Here is a 20,931-nt window from a genome sequence, read left to right as displayed (position 1 = left end):
AGAGCAAAGTAGAGTAGAAATAAAAGTTTATAATTTTTCAAATACATGAAGCCCAGAGTATATAATCCACTGTAGTTTGCACAATACTTGATTTTATGGTTTAGTCCAGCAAAGATATAATACAATATGGTGAGACTTGGAGAAATATTCCAGGGCATTATGGCTTACAGGACAAATTTGGTTCTCACAAATATGTTGATGTTAAATTCGGAAACAAATGAAAATTAAAATATAAATTTATAATTTATATAAGTAATTCAGAATGCCACAACTCTCAAATATTTACAAGAGCTTTGGAGACACTCTTCTTAGCCCTGGTGTCATAGGGACTACTTTCTTAAAAATAAGAAGTGGGTTGGGTTCCTATAGAATAAAAATGTGACCCATTATTGTGTTTTACAGCAAGGAATCTGTAAGCGAGTCATTTTGCCAATAGGGACTGTTAGAGGTCTGATAATTATGGGAATAAATTGTGTACATTTTATGCACTGATAAACTGTATAAGGATGCAGTCTATGTTTATTAATCAGTTCTTGATGTGTTGGGAACTATGGGGAAAGGAGAAAAGCAGCAATTGAGGACTTTTCCTCCGGGGTGGCTTGTGTATCTCAAAAAGGCAAATTTTGTTCTAGAATCATCCCTTACAAATGGGGGGAAATCGATATAGCCCTTTCACCCCTTTTTTCTTCTTCTTAGGTGTCATACTGTTGTCCACACACAGTATAAGAGAATGACTACCGTCACAGTGTTGTCAGGACATGGAAAAGCAGAGAAGGAAGTGCATGTCAGGAGGAATTCTACAGAAAGAAGCCAGGATCATTATCAAGAATCTTGCACTGGGTGAAATAACAGGTACCTCAACAAGGCTAGAGCCACGTGGTGAAACAATACGGGTTTTTTCAAAGTGCTCCAGAAGCGACAAATCATGGTGTCAGAAAAAAATAAACTTTTATAACTTTAGGGACTGTGATGTAGAGGAGAGTGTGGCCATTTTGCACAAGTAGTGTCTCCATTGCAAATATTCTCAGGAGCCATGAACTTCAAAAGAAAGCAATGGTTATCTTGGTAGTGAACGCAATACATCATGGCTTCCCCAAAGTCAAGGAAAACTAGTATCCCTAAAAAGGGTGTCATCTGAAGAGTGAATTCCGATGCTCGGGCAATCCGTCTGCCCCGTGCGGTCGCGACAGCGACCAGTGCGCTGGGGGGGCTCTTCCGAGAGGTGTGCTCGGGCCGCGCGGCCAGGTCTCCGGGGACTGTCGGGGAGGGCTTCGCGCTCGGGACCGAGCCCTGGGGCGCGGAGGGTGGGGTGCCCTCGCGGCCGGCTCCCGGCCCTCGGGCTCAGCTCCCCCCGGGGCACCGCCCACTTCCGCGGGGCGGCGGCGGCGGGGGGCGGCGGGCCTCGGCGGCCGCCGTGAACCACGAGGGCGCGGGGAGAACCAGAACTTCCCGCCCAGGAGCGCCTGCCCCCGCTGTCGGCTCCGGCGGGCTGGGGGGATGTTCTCGCGAGAGGAGAGGGGGCGCGGGGCGCCGCGGGTTTGGGGGGCGCGGGGAAGCCTGCGGACGAGGGCGCGGCAGGGAGGGGAGCAGAGGCGGCGGGCAGGGCCGGGGACGCGGGGAAGCCGCTCCCGCCAGTCGCCGAGAGCCAGCCCCTGACGTCAGGAGTTTTCCTCAAAGTCAACAACAAGCCCCGCGGCGGCGGCGGCGAGAAGCGATCGGCGGCGGCGGCCGGGGAGGGAGGAAGGAGGGGGCGGGGAGGCGGCGGCGGGCCCCCCCCCCGGCGAGGCGCGGCCCCCCAGAGGAGGCCGCAGACCCCCGACCCGCGCCGGGCGCCCCCCGGGGCCCGGAGCCTCCGGCCGCCGCCGCCTCGCCGGCGTGACCCGGCCCCCGCCCGAGCGGTGTTTTCTGGTGATGAATTGAATTTGTAGCCGATATCCGATTCCCATGTAGAGTCTCCGCCTCCTCCTCCCCCCGCCGCCGCCCTCCCTCCGCCCTCCCCTCCCGCCGCCGCCGCCGCCGCCGCCGCCTCCTCCCGCTCCAGCTCCGCGGCCCGGCCCGGCCGGCTCCCTCCTCCCTCCCCTGCAGCCTTCGTCTGCCCTCCCGCCGGCCGCACCGGGCTCCAGGGGGGCCAGAGGCATTGCGGGGTGGGGGGAGGACAGGAGGGGAGGAGGAGGGAGGGGGGACCCCCGAGTCGCCCCCTCTCCTCCCCCCGCCCCCCCGGCTCCATCCTCCGCCGCCGCCCGAGCAGCTGCGGGGCCGCCGCCGCCGCCGCCGCCGCCGCCTTTGCAGGTAACAGCCACCGCCCCCCGCTCGCCCCCTCCCCGCCTGGCCTCCGCTCCCTCCGGGCCCCCGGCCCCGGGCCTCCCTCGGTCGGGGGGGGGGGAGGCGGCGGCGGGGAGAGGCGGGGGCGTCTGGGTTGTCACCGCGCCGGGGGCGTGGGCGGGGGCCGGGTCACCGGAGGCTCGGGTGTGGGTGTGGGTGGGGAGGCCGGGGGATGCCCGGCGCCGCTGACACCGGCACCCCTTCACTTTCCGGGGGAAGCTGGGGGGCGGCGGCGCGCGGGGGGCCGGGGAGGGTGTTCCCGGCCTAGCGGTACCGGCCGCGTCTGCGCTGCCCCGGCCCTGGCGCCTTCGGTCCCTGCGCAGCTCCCGCTCCCCGCCGGCCCGGGCCGCGCGGCGTGGGGAGGGGGCGCCGGCCGGGCGGGGGCGGCGGCGGGCTTATATAACGCGGGGAGCGCCCGTGCCGGCGTGTTTGGGTTGGGGGGAGGGGACCGTCTGCCGCGCTCTCCGGCGCGGGGGCTGTCTGCGCGCGCGGGGTGGGGTGCGGGCGAGGATGCACCGGCGTCCCCCGGGGTCTCCTTCCTCCCCACCCTTCCCGGCTGCCGGCGCGCAGGAAAAGGCGGCCCGGGGGGTGGGTGGGTGGGTGGGTGCGTGTGTGTGTGTGTGTGTGTGTGTGTGTGGGAGGTGGGTAACGTGCTCGTCTGTGTTTTTAATAGTAGTGGGGTTTTAATCCGCTTGGGAGTTGTGTGCTAAGAATAGAAATGTGCGGAAGATGCTGGGTTTGGCGGATCCAGTGATGCTGTCGCTGCTGGCGGCGGCGGCGGCTCGGGCTGCAAGTAAACAAACCAGCCTCTTCCTCGTCCACCTCCTCCTCCTGCGCATCGGTCTGCATCAGCCATGATGCTGGCTGGGCCCTCAGAGCCCAAAGTTGAAGTCTGGCTGGTCTCCCTGTTCACCCTGACTCCCAGGCGGGGGTCACTCCTTGTTTGGGATTACCCGGGGATCTTCCCTTAGGCTGGATTGAGTCTCTTTGGGGCCGGGTCTTCAATACCGATATTGACTGTTTATCTTCTGAAGGCTTACCCATAAGCCAAGGGTAGGATGCTCCCATTTCTTGCATCAAGAGAACCTTGTGAAAATAAAACCAACTCATTTCACCAGTGTGGTAATTGGTCGAGAGCCCAGTAGTTTGTAATGGATTACATTTTCAAATAAAAATTCACAGCGAAACCTATGTATCTGTATTAAGTAGTACTATTAAGAAAATGTTCACACTTTAGTTCATCCTGTAGCTAAAACATGTGAAATGATGGACTTTTTGCAGTTTAATACCTTGCCAACTTCTTCAAATCATCAGGTTAGGTGTATGTTCCATATTTGGTAAGGCATGGTCATTTTATATCTTTTAGGAGGCTATAAATTACTACACAACCCCCCAGGTTTTGGTTTTGGTGGAGACTCATTAAATTAGGTTATACATTGTTAGGAAATAGTTGAAAAAGCCAAAGCCAGAAGAGTCCAATAAACATGGTTTAGGAAAATTTGTTTTCAGAACTTAAATATTGCAAAATACGTACAAATGAAAGCGAGTATTCCAGGAGATGGTCGTCTAAAACCAACACATACATTCAGGAAGTGGTTGTCTGAGACAGGAATGTATTTTTTATTAAGAAATCTAATTCTTAGTAAATTATTAGCTTTCTGAGGTGAATGTGCAATACTTCGGAAGATATATATCAGGACTGTAGTTATTTTGTTTTTCTTTTGCCAACACATAATCTTGACTTTGAAAGTTTACCAAGGAGACTGTATTTGAAGATCTGCTTTTTGTTTGTCTCAGTAGGGTTGACCCCGATATCTTTGATTGGCTTGAGCTTCTAATTTTAAAGTGAGGGAGTGCATATATCACATGAATGAGAAACCATTGGAATTTAGATGACTGGAGAGCTATAGTTTTCAGTTGTTATGTTTGTGGTAGGTGTTTGTGGTAGTAGGTTTTCCCACAGCATTTAAAAAATATCTAAAGTAATTCTACAAAAAAACCTAGGAAACTATTATTTATATCCATTTTGTCCCCTACACTTAGTCTTCCTGTAAGGACTACTTTAGTGAGTTTTCCAACTGAAAATTCATTTTTAGTTTGACACTGACTCTTAGTTTCAGTTGTATATGTGAAGGTACTTAAGGGTTCAGCTTTAGACTTTTTGGTTTATGTAATTTTATAGCTGTAAAATATTTTAAATAAGATTTCATTCATCCTTCCAACAAATATTTGAGTGTGAACTATGTGCCAGGAGCTAGTTTGGTTAAAAACTTTATTTACTTTTCATTCAGAAGATTACTACCATTAGAAAGAGAATTTGTTTTCAGAATCATTGCAAATCTAAACATGTTTTGGTTAAACATCCTAGGACAAATGTACTTAGCATAATAGAACCTTGTGCAAAGTAGGGATTTAAGATTTTTTTAAACTCTGGTTTTTGATTTAAACATATAAGAGATTTTATTTCTTAAAAATTTGATGGAAATTTCCAACTATTTGGTTTTCTTTAAAAAGAGGAACCTCTTTTATAAATTGATTTCTGTGGAAGTTTAGAGTTTGCTTGAACTTTGCATATTTTTGTGAAAAGATAACTACACTTCGTTGTTAAACTTTTTTAGTTCAGGAATTCACCCTTGAGAAGATAAGGCAACTATTGTTAACTCATGTTAATTGGATTTTTAGCATGATTTGATAGGATCTTGTCTTTATAATGTGATTAAGTTTTAAGCATTAAAAAATACTTAATTTACAATAATTTATATTTGAATACCATAAGATGCAAGACAGAAAAATAAACCATTTCATTTGTTTTGACCAAATCAGTCTTAAAATTTGACTGGCATTTTTGTTTTTCTTAACATACATTTTAATGCACATAATGAATTTTTGTAGATATGTGTTAGAGTAATTAAATCATTTGAGCTGCTCTGTTTTTAACTCCAGGTTCAGGAGCGTGCATCGGTATCCTGAATCCTTGTTTTCTACAGCACGCACTCTTCGTAGAAGAGTTCACTGGAAGGATAGCCCTGAATCATCTGATGTTAACTGAAAATTGTATCATGGTCTTTCATGTATGACAGTGCTAGGTCAGGTTTAGGGTCAATGTCAGCCAGTGCCTGGTGAGCACTTGCCACGTGCCAGGCGCTGTTCTAGGTGCTTAACGTGTGTCAATTGGTTTAATCTTCACAACAGCCCCTGCTACTTTTGAAAGTGGTTTTCACAAGAGAAAACACTTATTAACGCGGCATTATAAAAATCCATTTCTGTTTGACTGTCCTCGTTCTGAAACACTTTTTTCCTTAGCGTTTCTCCTGAGTTGTTTGTACCTCTCATTAGACTGCCCAGTGACATACTCAGTTTCAGTAATTTAGTACAATAATTTCCATAGAAATCACGTTAATAGAGTAAAAAAGTATATCAACAGATCCATAACATTCTTTTTCATTTCAGTTGTTTCAGAGGCCAAGTTCAATGCCTCAGTTGTTCACATATGTTATTGTAGTGCCATAGTCTTTTGGCATTTAGATGTAAACAGGTTTCCTTTGCCAGGTAGCCTTCAAATAGTAGTTAATAGATAATATATGTCTCTTGACCTGTAGATTTGCTTTTTAGTTCTCTTTTCAGTACTCTATTTATCACCAACTGCAGAGATTTCAGATTTTGTGAAATGTGAAATGGGTATATTTTGCTAATATTCAGAGGGAAAAGTAAAATGATTTCCCAGAAGAAATCTCTAGAAGACTTTCAAGTGAGAACTTTTCTTTCATATTAAGAAAGCCTCTGACTCTGTTTGGGAGTCTAGGGGATGGGAAGGGCAGGAAGATGGTATTTGCCAGTATTGGAGTTCAGTTCAAATTTTGTCTAAGTGGGATTGATGTTTGAATGTTTCATCTTCCCAACTATGTATTAAACTTTTGAGGACAGGAACTGTGTATAATCATGATGGTGTCACTGGAGAGACCATCTATAAGCGAAGTAGATACTCGGTAGATTTGAACTTGAAGAATTATAAATATCACCTCTGGAAGAGCTATGAAGCTATTTAAGTTGGTCTAATGCTACAGTTTTATTTTTATGGCTAAGGAAAGTGAAACACAGAGAATTAATTAAAGGATCTTATGTAGTGTCACTCCGGATGGGGCAGAGTTGGGAATAGGGACCCCAGTTTTTGGGCCTGCCCGGTGCTCTTTCTTTTTCTTTTTTTTTTTTTTTTTTAAAGAATTTATTTGAGAGAGAGAATGAGTGAGAGAGAGAGCACAAGCAGTAGGTGGGGGGCAGGGGATGGGAGAGGCAGAGGGAGAAGCAGACTCCCCTCTGAGCAGGGAGCCCGCGGGGCTGGTCCCTGGGATCATGATCTGAGGGGAAGGCAGACAACCGACTGAACCACCCAGGCACCGTGCCCCCCCCCCCCCCCGCCCCGTGCTCTTTCTGATGCACCATGGTGATGAGCTTTGTTAAAGGATTCCATACCTGTGGGTTAACTCTCAGTTTAATCCAGGGTAAAATCCATCAAGCTGATCTTGACATTTAATGGACCATATATCAATTGTATTTTGTGTATATGTGCGGATTTTTTTTTTTTTTCATTTTATTGTCAGGGAGGTCCCCAAGGCAGATTTTAGAAGGATTTTACATGTGTGTTGGAAAAATTTGGCCAGCTGTGCAACTGAAATTCTTTGTGGCAACCCTCAACCTGTTCCTGTTATATTACAGATGCCTTCACGTAGAGACAAACCGCACTAAACATGAGAAAGGTAGGGCATCATTTGTCTATAGCTTGTTCAGTGGTTTAGGTGAACCAGAGGAATCCAATAGGCATTTTCCTAGTTGTTTCAAGTTAGAATATTAAATACAGCACCCAGTGCAAGTTTTTTTTTTTTTTTTTTTTTTTTTGGTTACTCATGGATATGTTGGTTGAAATGGCATTCAGATGCCCTAAACTGAGGTAGAGAAGAAGGGCAAATGCTCTCCATTTTTGTATGTATATTTCGAAGTTTGCAAAGTTGAAAGAACTGAAATTTTTTGTGAAAGTTGGACATCTTGCCTATTCAAGTATTTTCCTGTAGGGTGAAACAGTGAAGATATCTATTAGTTTTAAGAAAATCCACAAAGTTACTGTACTCTGAAGAAAGGAAAGGTATTCAAAATACATAGTTTGTGTGGCTCACTTTCCCCATATGACAGGTTTATGAACAGGATAACAACTCTTAAGAGGGACAGACTGACTGAGAGTTATTTGAAGTGCAGGGCAACTTGCCTTGAATTTCCCTTTCATTTCAGTATTTTTCCTTTCCCTCAAATCCTTTAAATAGAGTTTTATATGACCTTATGCATTTATTATGACGTATGTTAGTTTCACCTATTTCTTGAAATCAATGTATTATGGCTACCCTTGAAAATCATTTGTATTTCAAAGTAGCAATATTCTCTTGTCTTTGCACTTTAGTTGTCCTTCATTAATTCAGTTTGGCCAAGCATAGCTAAAGAATATAAAAAATTGTGGTTCAGGGCAAGTATATTTTACATAGTATTAATTACAGCCAAGGATATAGTTTAGAGGAAGTTGTATTACAGACAGTATTGTAGCTTTAAACTTAGAAATTAACATGTAGGAAATTACTAACCTGTGAATCTTGTTCTAATTTGTAAAAAAGAAAATTGCTGGCATGCCTTTTAACTTTGTTAACCTTCTGGTCTTCTGTTGGTGTCATTTCCTTTGTGATACCGTGGTTATATTTGATTTTTATTTGAAAACATTGTGTTTACTGGACTTTTGAAAAATAACTCCATACAGGAAAAAATGTTCGCAGCGATTCACAAATGTTATACGTACTTCTGAGAGTTCCTATTGGGTTATTTGGTAGAAAGCATACCAAACTGATAGAAGACTTGAATTGCAGGAGGTCACACTTGCTACTTGTCACTATCTGGTTATGGTAACGGCGAGGGAATAATGGCATTTTTGGTTGGTCACAGTTTGCCTAGGTTCAGAATTGTAGATGCTGTAGCTACTGTACAGATTTGTTTCTGGAGTCAAATTCACAAATATGTGAAAGCACTTTGATAATAAATTATTGCATGGAAAAGATTTTTAAAAACTTTGTTTTGCTTGCCTCCCTGTATACTCAGTGTGGTCCTTGTCACAGAATAGGCAATCAATACCTGTTTACTGACTACATATATATATGTTACATGTTTCTTGAAATGATATTTTAGAAAGACCTTTGAAAAACTGATTATTGCTTAAAACTGAATGGTTTCGTGCCTTAAGTAAACAAATATCTTTTAAAAATTGTTAGGAAAATAATGCCATTCTTTCTCTGCCTTCCTTCCACAAAGATAATTTTGGGCAGTGTTGATGCTTAATTGTTTGGGAGTTGAAACTTGACCTCCTCTCAACAAAAAGTGTCAAAAAACGTGGAGAAAAGGAGGATAATTTTAATGTGTGCCAGTCTTTGCAATTAGTGGTGGTCTATAGTAAATGTACTTTAATGAATAAGGAGGAACAGTTATTGTAATTTAAATTACTTCTATGTAGGTGCTTTCATAACATTTGAGTTTAGGTTTGCCTCTAAGATGACTTAATACTGCTCTCCGTTGACTTACAATATCAGTTTGTCTAGCGTGTTCTTTATTAGTTATGTAAAGCTACATCTTTGCTCTTTCATTCATCCGCTCTTTCATTTATTCTGTATTTGTTGGGCATATCTTACGTGCCACTGTCAAATTGCTTTACTAAATAGTAATGCTATTGAATGAGGTACACGATGTGAAAATGTTTTGTAAATTGTGAAGTGATATTCAAATGCTGTTATCATCAAATTCTCAAATAGTTTTGAATGAAAGTACCTTTAGTGTAACTGCTTTGTGTAAATTCTAAATTGAATCTGCCAAGAATTTTGTATGACATTTTTTAAAGAATAGACAAAATTAGATTATTCAGCAATGAAATATTTAATGCAATAGGCTTAAAAGAAAAACCAAATTTTGTCTGAGCTTATTGGATAGAACATATTTCTGGAGAAATTGGGACAGTAGGAGGAGGTGAAGTTCATGACCAGCTCATCATTTTGCAGATTAGTGTTTTTAGCAACGTGGAACACTGAGTGGGAGAGCGTAGATGACTTGGTACAAGAGGGTTGCCACTGTAGGGAAATTAAAGAATATGGTGGATTGCTTAAGACTCACTAGCATTGTGTTCATGCACACAAGACAGCATTTATTTCTAGCCTATTGGTCATAAGTCTGGAGTAGTATACTTTGAATGTCTTTTAAGCTATTTTCAAAGAATGTATCATTTTAGCTGAGAGTCCCAGGAGCAACTTTAAAGCTCAATATTATGATTATGGGTAGAATTTGGTAACAGTTTAAGATGCAAATGGATAAAGCCATTTCTATAATGAGTGGGCTTACTGGTCCCGATGACGATTATAAAATTTGTCCTGTTGATTTAACATACATTTCAGCACTTTAAATATATGAGCACTGATAAATATTTTTATCTAAAAACTTAGTTTTTTGAAAGTTTCATTTTATTTATTTTTTAAAAAATTTATTTGAGAGTGGGGAGGGGCAGTGGGAGAGGGAGAGAGAGAATCTCAAGTAGACTCTGTGCTGAGCACGGGGCTGATCTCAAGACTCTGAGATCAGGACCTGAGTGGAAACCAAGAGTCAGACACTCAAGAGACTGCGTCACCTAGGTGCCCCGAAACAGTTTCATTTTAAAACAAAATTCATTGATTTGGGTTGATGTGGATATCTCAGTATGTTGTTGTTTTGTACTGAAGGGGTGGTGCTAGTGGAAATAAAGATGTGCCTGGTTCTCTGGTCTTGGTTCCCTCAGAAAGCAGCTATGTGACCTGGGCAAGTGGCTTCATCCATCTAGACTCTGTTTCCTCAACTGTAAAATGAAGGTCCTTTCCTGCCTTGAGATCCCAACAGTGAAATGTTGGCTTAAAAAAGTGGAATGAATTTTGAAAATACTTTTTTTTTAGTGTTCTATATAGATGTGTTGTAATGCAGATTATTTTAATAGAAAGGAATATATTTTATATATGTTTATTGGATTTGTATTATTTTTTGGTTATTAATAAATGTTGACCCCTGATCTGTTCCATTTCCAATCTCAAGAGTATTAAGATAGGACTTTTTTTAAATCCAAATCATATAACTTTATAGTCAAAAACCAAGAAGGACTTGAATGAGATGAGGCCCCTTCCTATGGGTGCCACCAAAGAGAAGGACTACTTGCAGCTCTTCTAAAGTCATTGGTTTGCACTAGGGCTCCCAATATTTAATGTCCTTATAATTACGTAGCATAAGGATCTAACCCTTTTAGTTACCTAGTTCTGTATTATGGAGCCAGTTTTCAGGAAGTTCTGTAAATCAAATTAAAATAATGTTTGGATTCTCTACTGAAGGTTTTTTGTTTTTGTTTTTTTGCCCATTTTTAGTGGTGAAATGAGTCTTGCTTTGAGTTATGTGGCCATTTCACAAAGGCCTGGATATCAGTACATATTACTAAAGAAGAAAAAAAAGAGCCCTGTGGGTTCAGTAAGTTGAGGATTTGCTGAGATAAAAAAAGGTTATACATATTTTGTATCTTTAATAGGTTAATAGTGATGTTTTAAGGGAAAGACATGGTTTGTAGAATTTTTCCAAACTTATTTGACCAAAGAATTTTTTTTTCTTTTTTCATCCCCCCCCCACCCCCGGAATTTCTCTTGGTATTCTTTCAAACATATTTTGGGAAAATACATCCAGATTCTAGTATCCCTTTAGACTCTCTGCAGTAGCAGACCCCATTGCTTCTGAGGATAGTCTTGGCCTTACCTGTAGGTGCTGAGGGCCCGTGTAGGGATGGTTTTCTGATCAGTCACACAAACTTTGTCAGGCTTTCTTAAGAGAATGTTAGTCTTGATTCCTCACTGCTAAATGATTAGGCTTTGTACTTAATTTGCATTGGAAAATGAGCCATAATTCAGTTCCAATAATAGCTAGGGAGTCTAACCTTGAACTTGCTGCTATGCACTATTTATCAAAACCCAGTTTGAGAAAATAGTATAGTTACATAGTCCATCCGTCCATTTTTCTGGTTATCTAAAATTTATGCCTGTGTTTTTGGACCATATAATGCCAGTGCACCCTGGACTACATGTTTTAGTCCCTTTCTGTGGAAATATTTTTAACTCTGTTTTATCTTGGCATTTTCCTTTTTAGGTTGAGAAGGACAGTGAGAAATAGCCCTGCAAAACTCATTAGTGTATATATAAGGATATTTTTGAGGACTTTGTTTATTACACTACAAGGTATCTTACAAAGACCCATGGGATAAATTTCAGATTTTTATTCCAGGAAAAATTGTATTCCTTCTGAAGCAACTTCTTTTTTTCTTTTAAAAAATACTTATGGATACTGTAAATATTGAAACCAATTGCGTTTCCTTATTTGTACTGCTTCCTGAAGGCTTTCCTGCTAAATTTGTGGCCCATCTTTTGCGAATATGTAGACTTTTACTCTGGCTTCTTTCCATCTTAAGGCAGTATATAGTTTTGGAGTTAGGACTGCAGACTCTGGAGTCAGATGGCCTGGTTCAGATGTGGGCTCCATCATTCAGTAGTTGTGTTGAAATCAGGCACGCTCCTTAATCTCTGTGAGCCTCAGTTTACTCATCTGTGAGATGAAGTTAATGGTACCCTCCTGGGTTTACTGTGAGGATTACCTGAGAATAGATGTAAGCACTTGTTCTTGGCACATCTTAGATATCCCATATTTTTTTCCACTTTCATATTTCTTTTTCACTTCGTGTATTTTAAAAAATCATTGACTTTGTATTATTTATACTATTTTATTTATTTTAACAAAAATTCATTGTCATCTAATTCATTGATTGTCTAAAATATTTCTTGGAATAGGGCAGAGTAAGCATACATAAGTGCTGGTTTCTTAGCACATTGTGTTTTCCATAAAATACAGCTATTAAAAACATTCACAATTGCTTTGCCATAAATATTCCTAAATCCACAGAGATTTTGGAACTAGACATACACGAAAGTTTACTTTTAGTTCACCTAACTTTCATTTTCTTCCTTTTCACCTCTGACACAGCACCAAACAGATTTTCTGTATTATTTGTATAGGTGTGACAGGGGTTTTCTTAAGACTTTTTTTGTTATAGCCTCTTAGGTTAAAAGTTTCACTATCATTTGAAATCTGTCACAAGACCAGGGAATCCTGTTCATTATAGAACTGTTGAATAAATAAGTTCCCCAGTTTGAGGAGTTAGAGCTTTATGTGAGGTCAGGCCAGTTGAAGACATTTACAAAGAATTAGTTGTTTGTTATTGCTGTGTGAGTTGCAAGAATGGAAAAAAAAGAAATTCTTTCTTCAATACTTCCTTCCAGGCTGAGTCATCACTAGAGAGTGGGAAGGGCAGCAGCAGCAGAGAATCCAAACCCCAAAGCTGATACCACAAAGTAGCATTTCTCCACGTTGGGGGCTCAGAGGGGAGCCATCATGAGCGATGTTACCGTGGTGAAAGAAGGCTGGGTTCAGAAGAGGGGTAAGTACTCACCAAAGCCGAAAGTCGCATGCGTGGTAAGTGTGCTCGTGGTCAGCGATGTCCTGGAAGTTGATATTTGTTCCAAAGCTGTTACAGAGTCAACGGACAGACCATGTCCCGTGAGAGAGAAATGATATCTAACTTACGTGTTAGGAATTTGCTTGTTATTTAGGGATTCTTCGTAATTCTTGATTTTGATAGTTTATCATCACTGTTACGAGGACTTGGCCTCCTGGTATGTTGTGTGCTTGCATGTTACAGAAAGTTCGTGTTGTATTTTTCCGTGTCCACAGAGTCTACAATTCAGAGAGATGTCTTTCGGATATTTGATATCTAGAAAAGTTTATAACTTGTCTGCATTTAAAGACATGTAAATTTATATTAAGCCATTTTGGGTGGTAGCAGGGGAGGGGTTAAGGCTTAAAGGGAAAGAGTTCACCCACAATCTCATAGCTTCAGCAGTCCTGTAAGTTAGTTAAGGAGAGTCTGAAGGTAAAAGACCACATGAAGAAAGGGTTTTTGTGTTGTCTGTGTGTGTATGTGTGTGTGTATGTTTCATTTCATATTTTTATTTTTCATGATCTAGCTTTAGTATTTCTTGTTCACTTGTTCACTCCTACTACTTTAGATAAATAATTCAAATGCATTATTATTTTTTTTTTAATACTAAAGGAAGAACTCTTCAATGTAAAGCTTAGTTTATCCTCTATGAGATCACCTGCTAATGTGGTTAATATGTTTATTAAGAAATCTGGAGTGTAGACTAGTTGCCAGGCAACTAGTGTTTATCCACGTGGCCAAATTGAGTAGAATGAGGACTGTTTCATTGTCAGGACTTTTAAGTTCCTGTGTACTGTATCTATTTTCTGATTAAAAGTTGCCTTTTAAATAGTAATTTCACTGTTCCTTGTGGGTCTGTAGTTAATTCCTGTGCTTGAAAAGCTGTTGTCAGAAGATAAATGGGATTATGTATGACTGAGTTTTAAAAAATCAGCCTTATTGAGTTATAATTTTCAGAACAATAAAATTCACCGATTTTAAGTGTACACTTTGATGAATTTTGCTACGTTCATACAGTAGTGTAATAAGCACTGCAGTTATGACATCAAACATGTCTGTCACCCCAAAAGTGCCCTCATTCTCCGATGCAGTCAGTTCTCTTTCCTCAGTGCTGACAACCACTGATGTGATACCACTGGAATCTTCCTTTTCTAATATGTCTTATAAGTAGAGTCAGACGGCTCTTTGCGTTTGGTTACTTTCACATAGCGTAATACTTTAAGGATTCATCCATGTTGTTGTGCATATCATTAGGTTGTTTCTTTACTGTTGAGGTGTATTCCGTAGTTTGGCCATGATACAATTTATCTGTTCACCAGCTGATGGATATTTGTAGTTTCTAGTTTCTGGCTATTATGAATAAAACTGCTATGAGCAAGGGAGTGCGTATCTTGGTGTGATGTGTTTTCATTTTTTCTGGGGCGATAACCTAGGAATGAGATTGCTGGTCATATGGTAAGTGTGTGTTTCATGATAAAAACTGTTTCAGCCAACTATTGTACTGTTGTTTCATTTATTGTATGGTCTGTTATAAGGTTAGAGGGCTTTTTCAGATTTCATTGCTGTATGAAGGCATTTTTTCTTTATTTTTTAACTTGCCTATTACATTTATTCTACCTTTCTTATTTTCTTTGGGATGGCAAATCACTTAAACCTTTTGGAGTAATACTTTATTAAGCTCTAAAATCTGCTCTCATAAGACCATTGCGAGGATTAAGTAAGATAATGGATGTGGATATGTTTTGAGAGTTTTAAAACCAGTGTAAACTGTTGCTGTCACCGAATTTTGCCAGAGATTTAGGGTGGTTCTTGAGTTTGTTTAATTAATTGTGTCTTGTCTGAAATACCATAAGAGAAGGTTGGTATATAATGCATGGGATAAAGAAACAAGAAAAAATGGACAAAAGTTTCTCTGTGTTTTTCCTGCATTGGTTAACAGTACAAAAAGGTATAAAATGTTAAATAAAAGTCTTTTCTACCCTCTACTTCTTCAAACTGGTTTCTCGCATATAGCCATTTTAGACCTTTTCTATTTTTAATTTTTTGGTGATTATTATCTAAATTTTATGTATAATATGCTAAACTTTATATTTGAGTAATCTTAAATAATCGAATATATGTCTATCACCATTGTGAAAAATGAAGAATTTAACTTGTAATATCTATTCTCTTCCTTCCTTCCCTGAAGGAGGGGAGAGGGCTTCATGGTTACACTTGCAACACTTGCACTCTTAATTCTAGAAAGTACTTAGGCATTATCTCTAAACTTGCCACTTTATGAGTTGAGAAAAATTAGTACCCCTCACAGTCTTTCCCCTGAATACCTCATGGTCCCCTCCCAGGTTGTGTCAACTGTAACATTTATTTAATGTTGTCAAGGTTTGTCACAGTTTCACTTGTTGATTTGGAGAAGCAGTAATCAATATTGTGGTAAGTAAATACTCCCTGCTGCTAAGAAAGTAGTATGATGGGCACAGTGGAGCCATGGAGAACATATGCTGGTGTTCAAGATCAGGATGCACTTTAGTTTGGCTTCTAGCCTGGACTGTACCAGGTTTTCCTGGATTTTCCAGTTGCCATGTTGCCCCTCTGTTGGTTAAAGAGTGTCTGCCTTCTTTATCATACCGCTTGGTTATGCAGCTTTTTAATCATAGTATTTGTTGACATTCTATTGTGAACCGACTTTTTTCTGGGTATGATGCTCAGCTAATAGCATGTTATTTAATTGCATTCTTGGACACGTTCTCTGCTTTCTTAGATCTTGTGTCTTTCCCCTATTTGTTTTGGATTTATTTTACAATGTTCTAGAAGTAATTTTTTTTTTTTTTTAATTTCCTGGAGTACTTTTTTCAGAAAGAATATGTGGGGGGTTGCTGTCAACAGAGTATTAAAAAATGTGCTTTTCACTTTCACACCCAGTACATGCCTTAGCTGGGTATAGAATTCAGTTGTGCAGCAGTTTTCCTTTGGAATTTTGAAGGTTGCATTCCATTACCTTTTGGTAACCAGTTTCACTGATAAGAGGCTTAATGCTAATAGGAGTAATTTCTTTCAGGACCTGTTTTTGTTCTCTGGAAGCTTGTTGTGTCCATGCCTCTTTATCCTTGACGTAATGAAATTTAAGGAGGTTGAGATGTAGTTCTTTTTAACTCATCCTGTAAAACATTTGTGACCCTTCGGATACACAGGCATATGTCTTCAGTTCTAGGGAATCTTCTGTATTTCTTTCATTATTTCTTCCCTTCTGTGTTCTCTGTATTCTTTTACGGCTTTGACCCCTAGAGCATCTATATCAGTGTTCTGGTGTTATGATTTTTCTTTCACTTCCATGTCTGTTTACTTGCCTTGTTCAAGGAAGATTTCCTTGACTTTTTCTTTGAGCCCTTTACAGTTATCTGTTTCAGCTATTACTTTATACTTCTGGGAATTCTTTGTAGTTCATAGCCACCGGCTCTTATTTTACAGATACAATACAATCTTTTATCTTAGGACACTAACTAGACTTTATTTTTAAGTTTTTTTCTCCCCTCTGAGTAACTTTTTCAGTTTGTTTATTTTGGTTCTTTTTTGGTGGTGTTAGTATTCCTCAGGTATCTGGTGGTTTTGTGGATGTGTTTATACTTGTGAATGAAAGACTGAGGTTGCAGGTCGTGTCTCCTATCTATTTGTTACAATTTGTGTATTTTACCTATGCTGAAGACAAGTTAGATTCACTGACTGAGGATTTGTGATGGCAGTTTTAACTGGACTCTTGAAAGCATTAGTTGAAATATTAGGGGAAACCAAACTGGGCATTTTTTCTCTCCACCATTCTTAATTTATTCCTTTAGAGATTTTCAGTATGATTTTAAAAATAACTTTGTGTTTTAGTCAAGCAAATTTCATTAGGTAGTCTCTTGTTGTTTGGCCATATTTTGGTTCAAAGAATTTCTTCTAAAAGAGCATTATTGTTTGCTGCCTATTTACCCTGGGCAGATAGATTTTCATCGCCTGAGCTTGGGTGTCCTTGTTTGAAAATAAATGTGATAACATCTGCTTTCTTTACCTCACAGTGCCGTGGTAAGCAGTACGAGCTAATATGTATAGAGTATTTTTAAACTATTAATAAAAGTATTAGTAGAAAAGTTATATTAGCCCTTACTTTGAATATCAGTCCTTTTCCTCAAACTTGTATTTATAAATCAGTTCTTGTTAGCTCCTGTCCAGATTGAATCTCATTTTATTTGTACTTTCAATGTAAATAAGTTGTTCTTCAGTAAATATCATCCTGGAAAAGGAAAAAAAAAAACAGACTTAAAATAATTAATGGTACTGTGTGGGACAAATGCTTTCCTAACTTTGGTGATTAGTGATATATATCAATACTGAAACCTCTTTTTGTGTGTGTACTTTTCTGGAGCAATTACAAAATGTAAGTATTAATTGAGATAACACATTAACATAAGATTGTTGGTGTTAGAGATGACAGTAAAGAAAACATCATGTAGCACACAAGGAATCAAGTGCCACCTGCATTTTCCTCTTTGATGGTCCTGGGACAGAACCTCACAGTTTGGTTGTACATCAGCATAGGACATATCTGCATACATATTAGATGCTTGTTAGATGATCTCTTTCACAGACCAGCCCTGGGTATACTGTCGGTGACTGCAGATCTCTAAAGTTGATGTCAAAAGTTTTGCTCTCTTTTGGTTTTTTATCCCATTACAGCTAGTGGTGATATTTGCTATGAAGAAACTTACCCCGTTAATAAAGTGGGAAGTTTAGCCAGCTTAAAAGGTCTAAATTAGGGGCGCCTGGGTGGCTTAGTCGTTGGGCGTCTGCCTTCGGCTTGGGTCATGATACCGGGGTCCTGGGCTTGAGCCCCACATCGGGCTCCCTGCTCCGTGGGAAGCCTACTTCTCCCTCTCCCCCTGCTTGTGTTCCCTCTCTCGCTGTGTCTCTCTGTCAAATAAATAAATAAAATCTTTGGGAAAAAAAAAAAAGGTCTGAATTATAGAATTAAGTAGACTGAAATACTATTAACCAGGGCTGATTGTAATTTATAAAATTCTGTTTGCGTAATAGTACTGTTTCTTAAAAAGGTAAGCAGTCTCTTATAAATGTGGAGAGCCAGTGTTTTGATAACAAGTGGGGTGCCTGGGTGGCTCAGTCATTAAGCGTCTGCCTTCGGCTCGGGTCATGATCCCAGGGTCCTGGGATCGAGCCCCGTATCAGGCTCCCTGCTCAGCGGGAAGCCAGCTTCTCCCTCTCCCTCTGTCCCTGCTTGTGTTCCCTCTCTCACTCTCTCTGTCAAATAAATAAATAAAATCTTAAAAAAACCCCAAAAAACAAGTTAAAATTGTAATGCATTGTTAGTCAACTCCAAATCTTACTGTTTTGAAATTGGTAACAAATCTAAGAGGTAAGGTTTTATCAGTAGAAACATTTGAATTGATGAAAATGCTGCAGATTCCTTATACTTTTTGTTGCCTCAGTATCTAACAAATTGAACTTTCATGTTGTGTTCTGTGTATGTAACCAGTTTGTGCTTTCAAAGAACTTGTTCCCTTAGTTTGCCTTGTACTTAATAGTTTCCAGTTCAAGGATATCCATAAACTGTGACCTTGGAATGATATCTGTTTTATATTCTTTGAAATGATTTGTTTAGAGGAACCGGAATGTTAGTGTTTGGTAATTCCAAGCTAAAACTTCACGAGTCTATGAGTTTTCTTTCAAAATATCTTAATGCCACTATGCAGAATATTTTAGTAATGTGAAGATTGTAAGCTGGGCTATATTTTAATGTGTGATTGTTGTGACCTAGTCAGTTTTAAGCTGTATGGAAAGCAAAATACACAATTTGTTGGGTGCTCATCCAAGTCCAAGGACCTTCTCCTTTACTCTGTACATACTTGTGTAGCTTTTGTTCATGTTTTATTCACAAAGTGAGTTTTGAAATAAATTATCAAGCAATTATGGAAATAGAAAATGACAGTATGATTTTCTGTTTACTACTCCACAGCAAGCATTTTCCATAGAAAGTGAAGAGCTGTGATAGTGACTGAATAAATCACATGATAGATTAGAGAAGCTCATTTCTACTATTGATGTTACAAATGGAGCATAAACCTGAAAAAATTAAATTTATTTTCTAATGGCATTGGAACTCTGAGATTTAATGTATTTACAATAATGTGAAATTTGGGGTGCCTGGGTGATTCAGTCGGTTAAGCATCTGACTCTTGATTTCGGCTCAGGTCATGATCTCAGGGTTGTGAGATCAAGTCCCAGGTGGCCTCCATGCTGGGTGTGGAGACTGCTTAAGATTCTCTCTCTCCCTTTCCCTCTGCCCCCAACCCTTAAAAAATGTGAAATTTATTTTTCTCATAATTTGAATACATTTATTTTGGAAATTTTAACCAAGTAAACCAAATGGAGAGAACCATCAAATGATAAGCTTTCATATGCATTCTAGAGTTATAGAATTGAGAGCTGCTAGAGGCGCCTTGTGGCGCATTTGGGTAAGTCTCAGACTCTTGGTTTCCCTTCAGGTCATGATCTCAGGATCATGAGACTGAGCTCCCAGTTGGGCTCTGTGCGCAGCAGGGAGTCTGCTTGAGATTCTCTCTTACCTTTTTGCTCTGCCCCTCCCCTGCTTGCATGTTCTCGCGTACTCTCTCTCTCAAAATAAATACATAAAAAAAAAAACAAAACTGGAGCTGCTGTTATGCACGCTCACACTCACACATACTCCCCTTCCCAATGAGCAGTGAGTTTTGTGTATTGACCTTGTATCCTGCAGCCTTGTTAAATTCACTTATTCATGTTAGTTACTTTTATTAACATGAATTTTTTACTAATTTTCTGCATAGATGGTCAAGTCATCTGCAAAGAGCCACAGTTCTGCTTCTTCCTTTGCAATTCTAATGCCTTTAATTAACTTTTCTGGTCTTGTTTCGCTGGTTAGGAATTCAGGTGCAATTTTGAGTAAAAGTGCTGAGGGTAGACTTTCTGCCTTATTTCTCATGTTATTGGGAAAGCATTTATTTTACCATTATCATCATAATATTATGTAATAATCACTATTGTGTTAGTTGTGGGTTTTCTATTGCTGCCTTTAGTCAGGTTGAGAAAGTTCCCTTCTAGTTTGCTGAGTGTTTTTATCATGAGTGGGTGTTCACTTTTTTCAAAAAGTTTCCCATACCTACTGAAATTTCAGGCTATTTGATTTTTCCCATTATTCTCTTAATATGGTGTATTAGTTTCATGGCTAGAATAAATCCCATTTGGTCATGATGTATTATATTTAATTTACCAGTTTTGATATACTAATATTTTGTTAAGGATCTTTTTTTTGCATTTCCATTGGTCTGTCATTTTCATTTCAGGTTTTCGTATAATGGCTATGCAGGACTCCTAAAATATATATGTTGGGAAATATTCCCTTCTCCTTGATTTTTGAAGGAATTTACATAAGATGGGGTTTATCTCTAATTTGACATGTTTGGTAAAATGCATCAGTGAAACCATTTGGGTTGGAGCATTTTTGGTGAGATTTCTGATAATAAATCCAGTTTCATTAATAGCTAGATATAGGACTATTCAGATTTTTTGTTTCATCTTGTGTCAGTTTGGGCAAATTGTGATTTTTTTTTTTTAGGAATTTGTCCATTTCATCTAAGCTGTTGATATATTTGGCATAAAGTTGCTCTTAATATTTCCTTATTCTTTAAGTGTTCACAGGATCTGTAATGATAATCCCTTTATTGAATTCTCTCTCCCTCTTTTTTATTCCTCTTTGATCAGTTTTACTAGGAGTTTATACATTTCACTAATCTTTTCAAGGAGCCAAATTTTTGCTTTGTTTTCTTTGTCCTTTTTTTAAATTTCACTGCATTTGCTCATTACTGTTTTATTTTGCTTGTCTTTTTTTCTGGCTTAAGGTAAAATATATTACTGATTTTAAACTTTTTTTTTTTTAAATATAAGTGCTTAAATCTGTGGAT

At 39.9% G+C, this 20,931-nt stretch overlaps 1 protein-coding gene across 2 annotated transcripts in view; it reads left to right on the top strand.

Annotated features, from left to right (window-relative positions):
• Nucleotides 1-1,773: 1,773 nt before the first annotated feature.
• Nucleotides 1,774-20,931, top strand: part of AKT3 (AKT serine/threonine kinase 3) — a 309,013-nt gene continuing 289,855 nt past the window's right edge. Inside the window, exons 1-2 of one of the 2 annotated variants that reach the window (XM_064594416.1) lie at nucleotides 1,774-2,289; nucleotides 12,726-12,883. In XM_064594416.1, coding sequence (XP_064450486.1) covers nucleotides 12,838-12,883 — 46 coding nt within the window. In that variant the 5' untranslated portion in view covers nucleotides 1,774-2,289; nucleotides 12,726-12,837. The remainder of the gene's footprint in view (nucleotides 2,290-12,725; nucleotides 12,884-20,931) is intronic. The other variant, XM_045877574.3, reaches the window with a different exon arrangement.

Source organism: Mirounga angustirostris, unplaced genomic scaffold (assembly GCF_029215605.1).
Source record: "Mirounga angustirostris isolate CCGP_5_RB_7025 unplaced genomic scaffold, mMirAng1.0.hap1 SCAF_6, whole genome shotgun sequence".
Classification (NCBI taxonomy): domain Eukaryota; kingdom Metazoa; phylum Chordata; class Mammalia; order Carnivora; family Phocidae; genus Mirounga; species Mirounga angustirostris.
The sequence above is the reverse complement of the archived record's forward strand: the minus strand, read 5'-3'. Positions and strand labels throughout refer to the sequence as shown.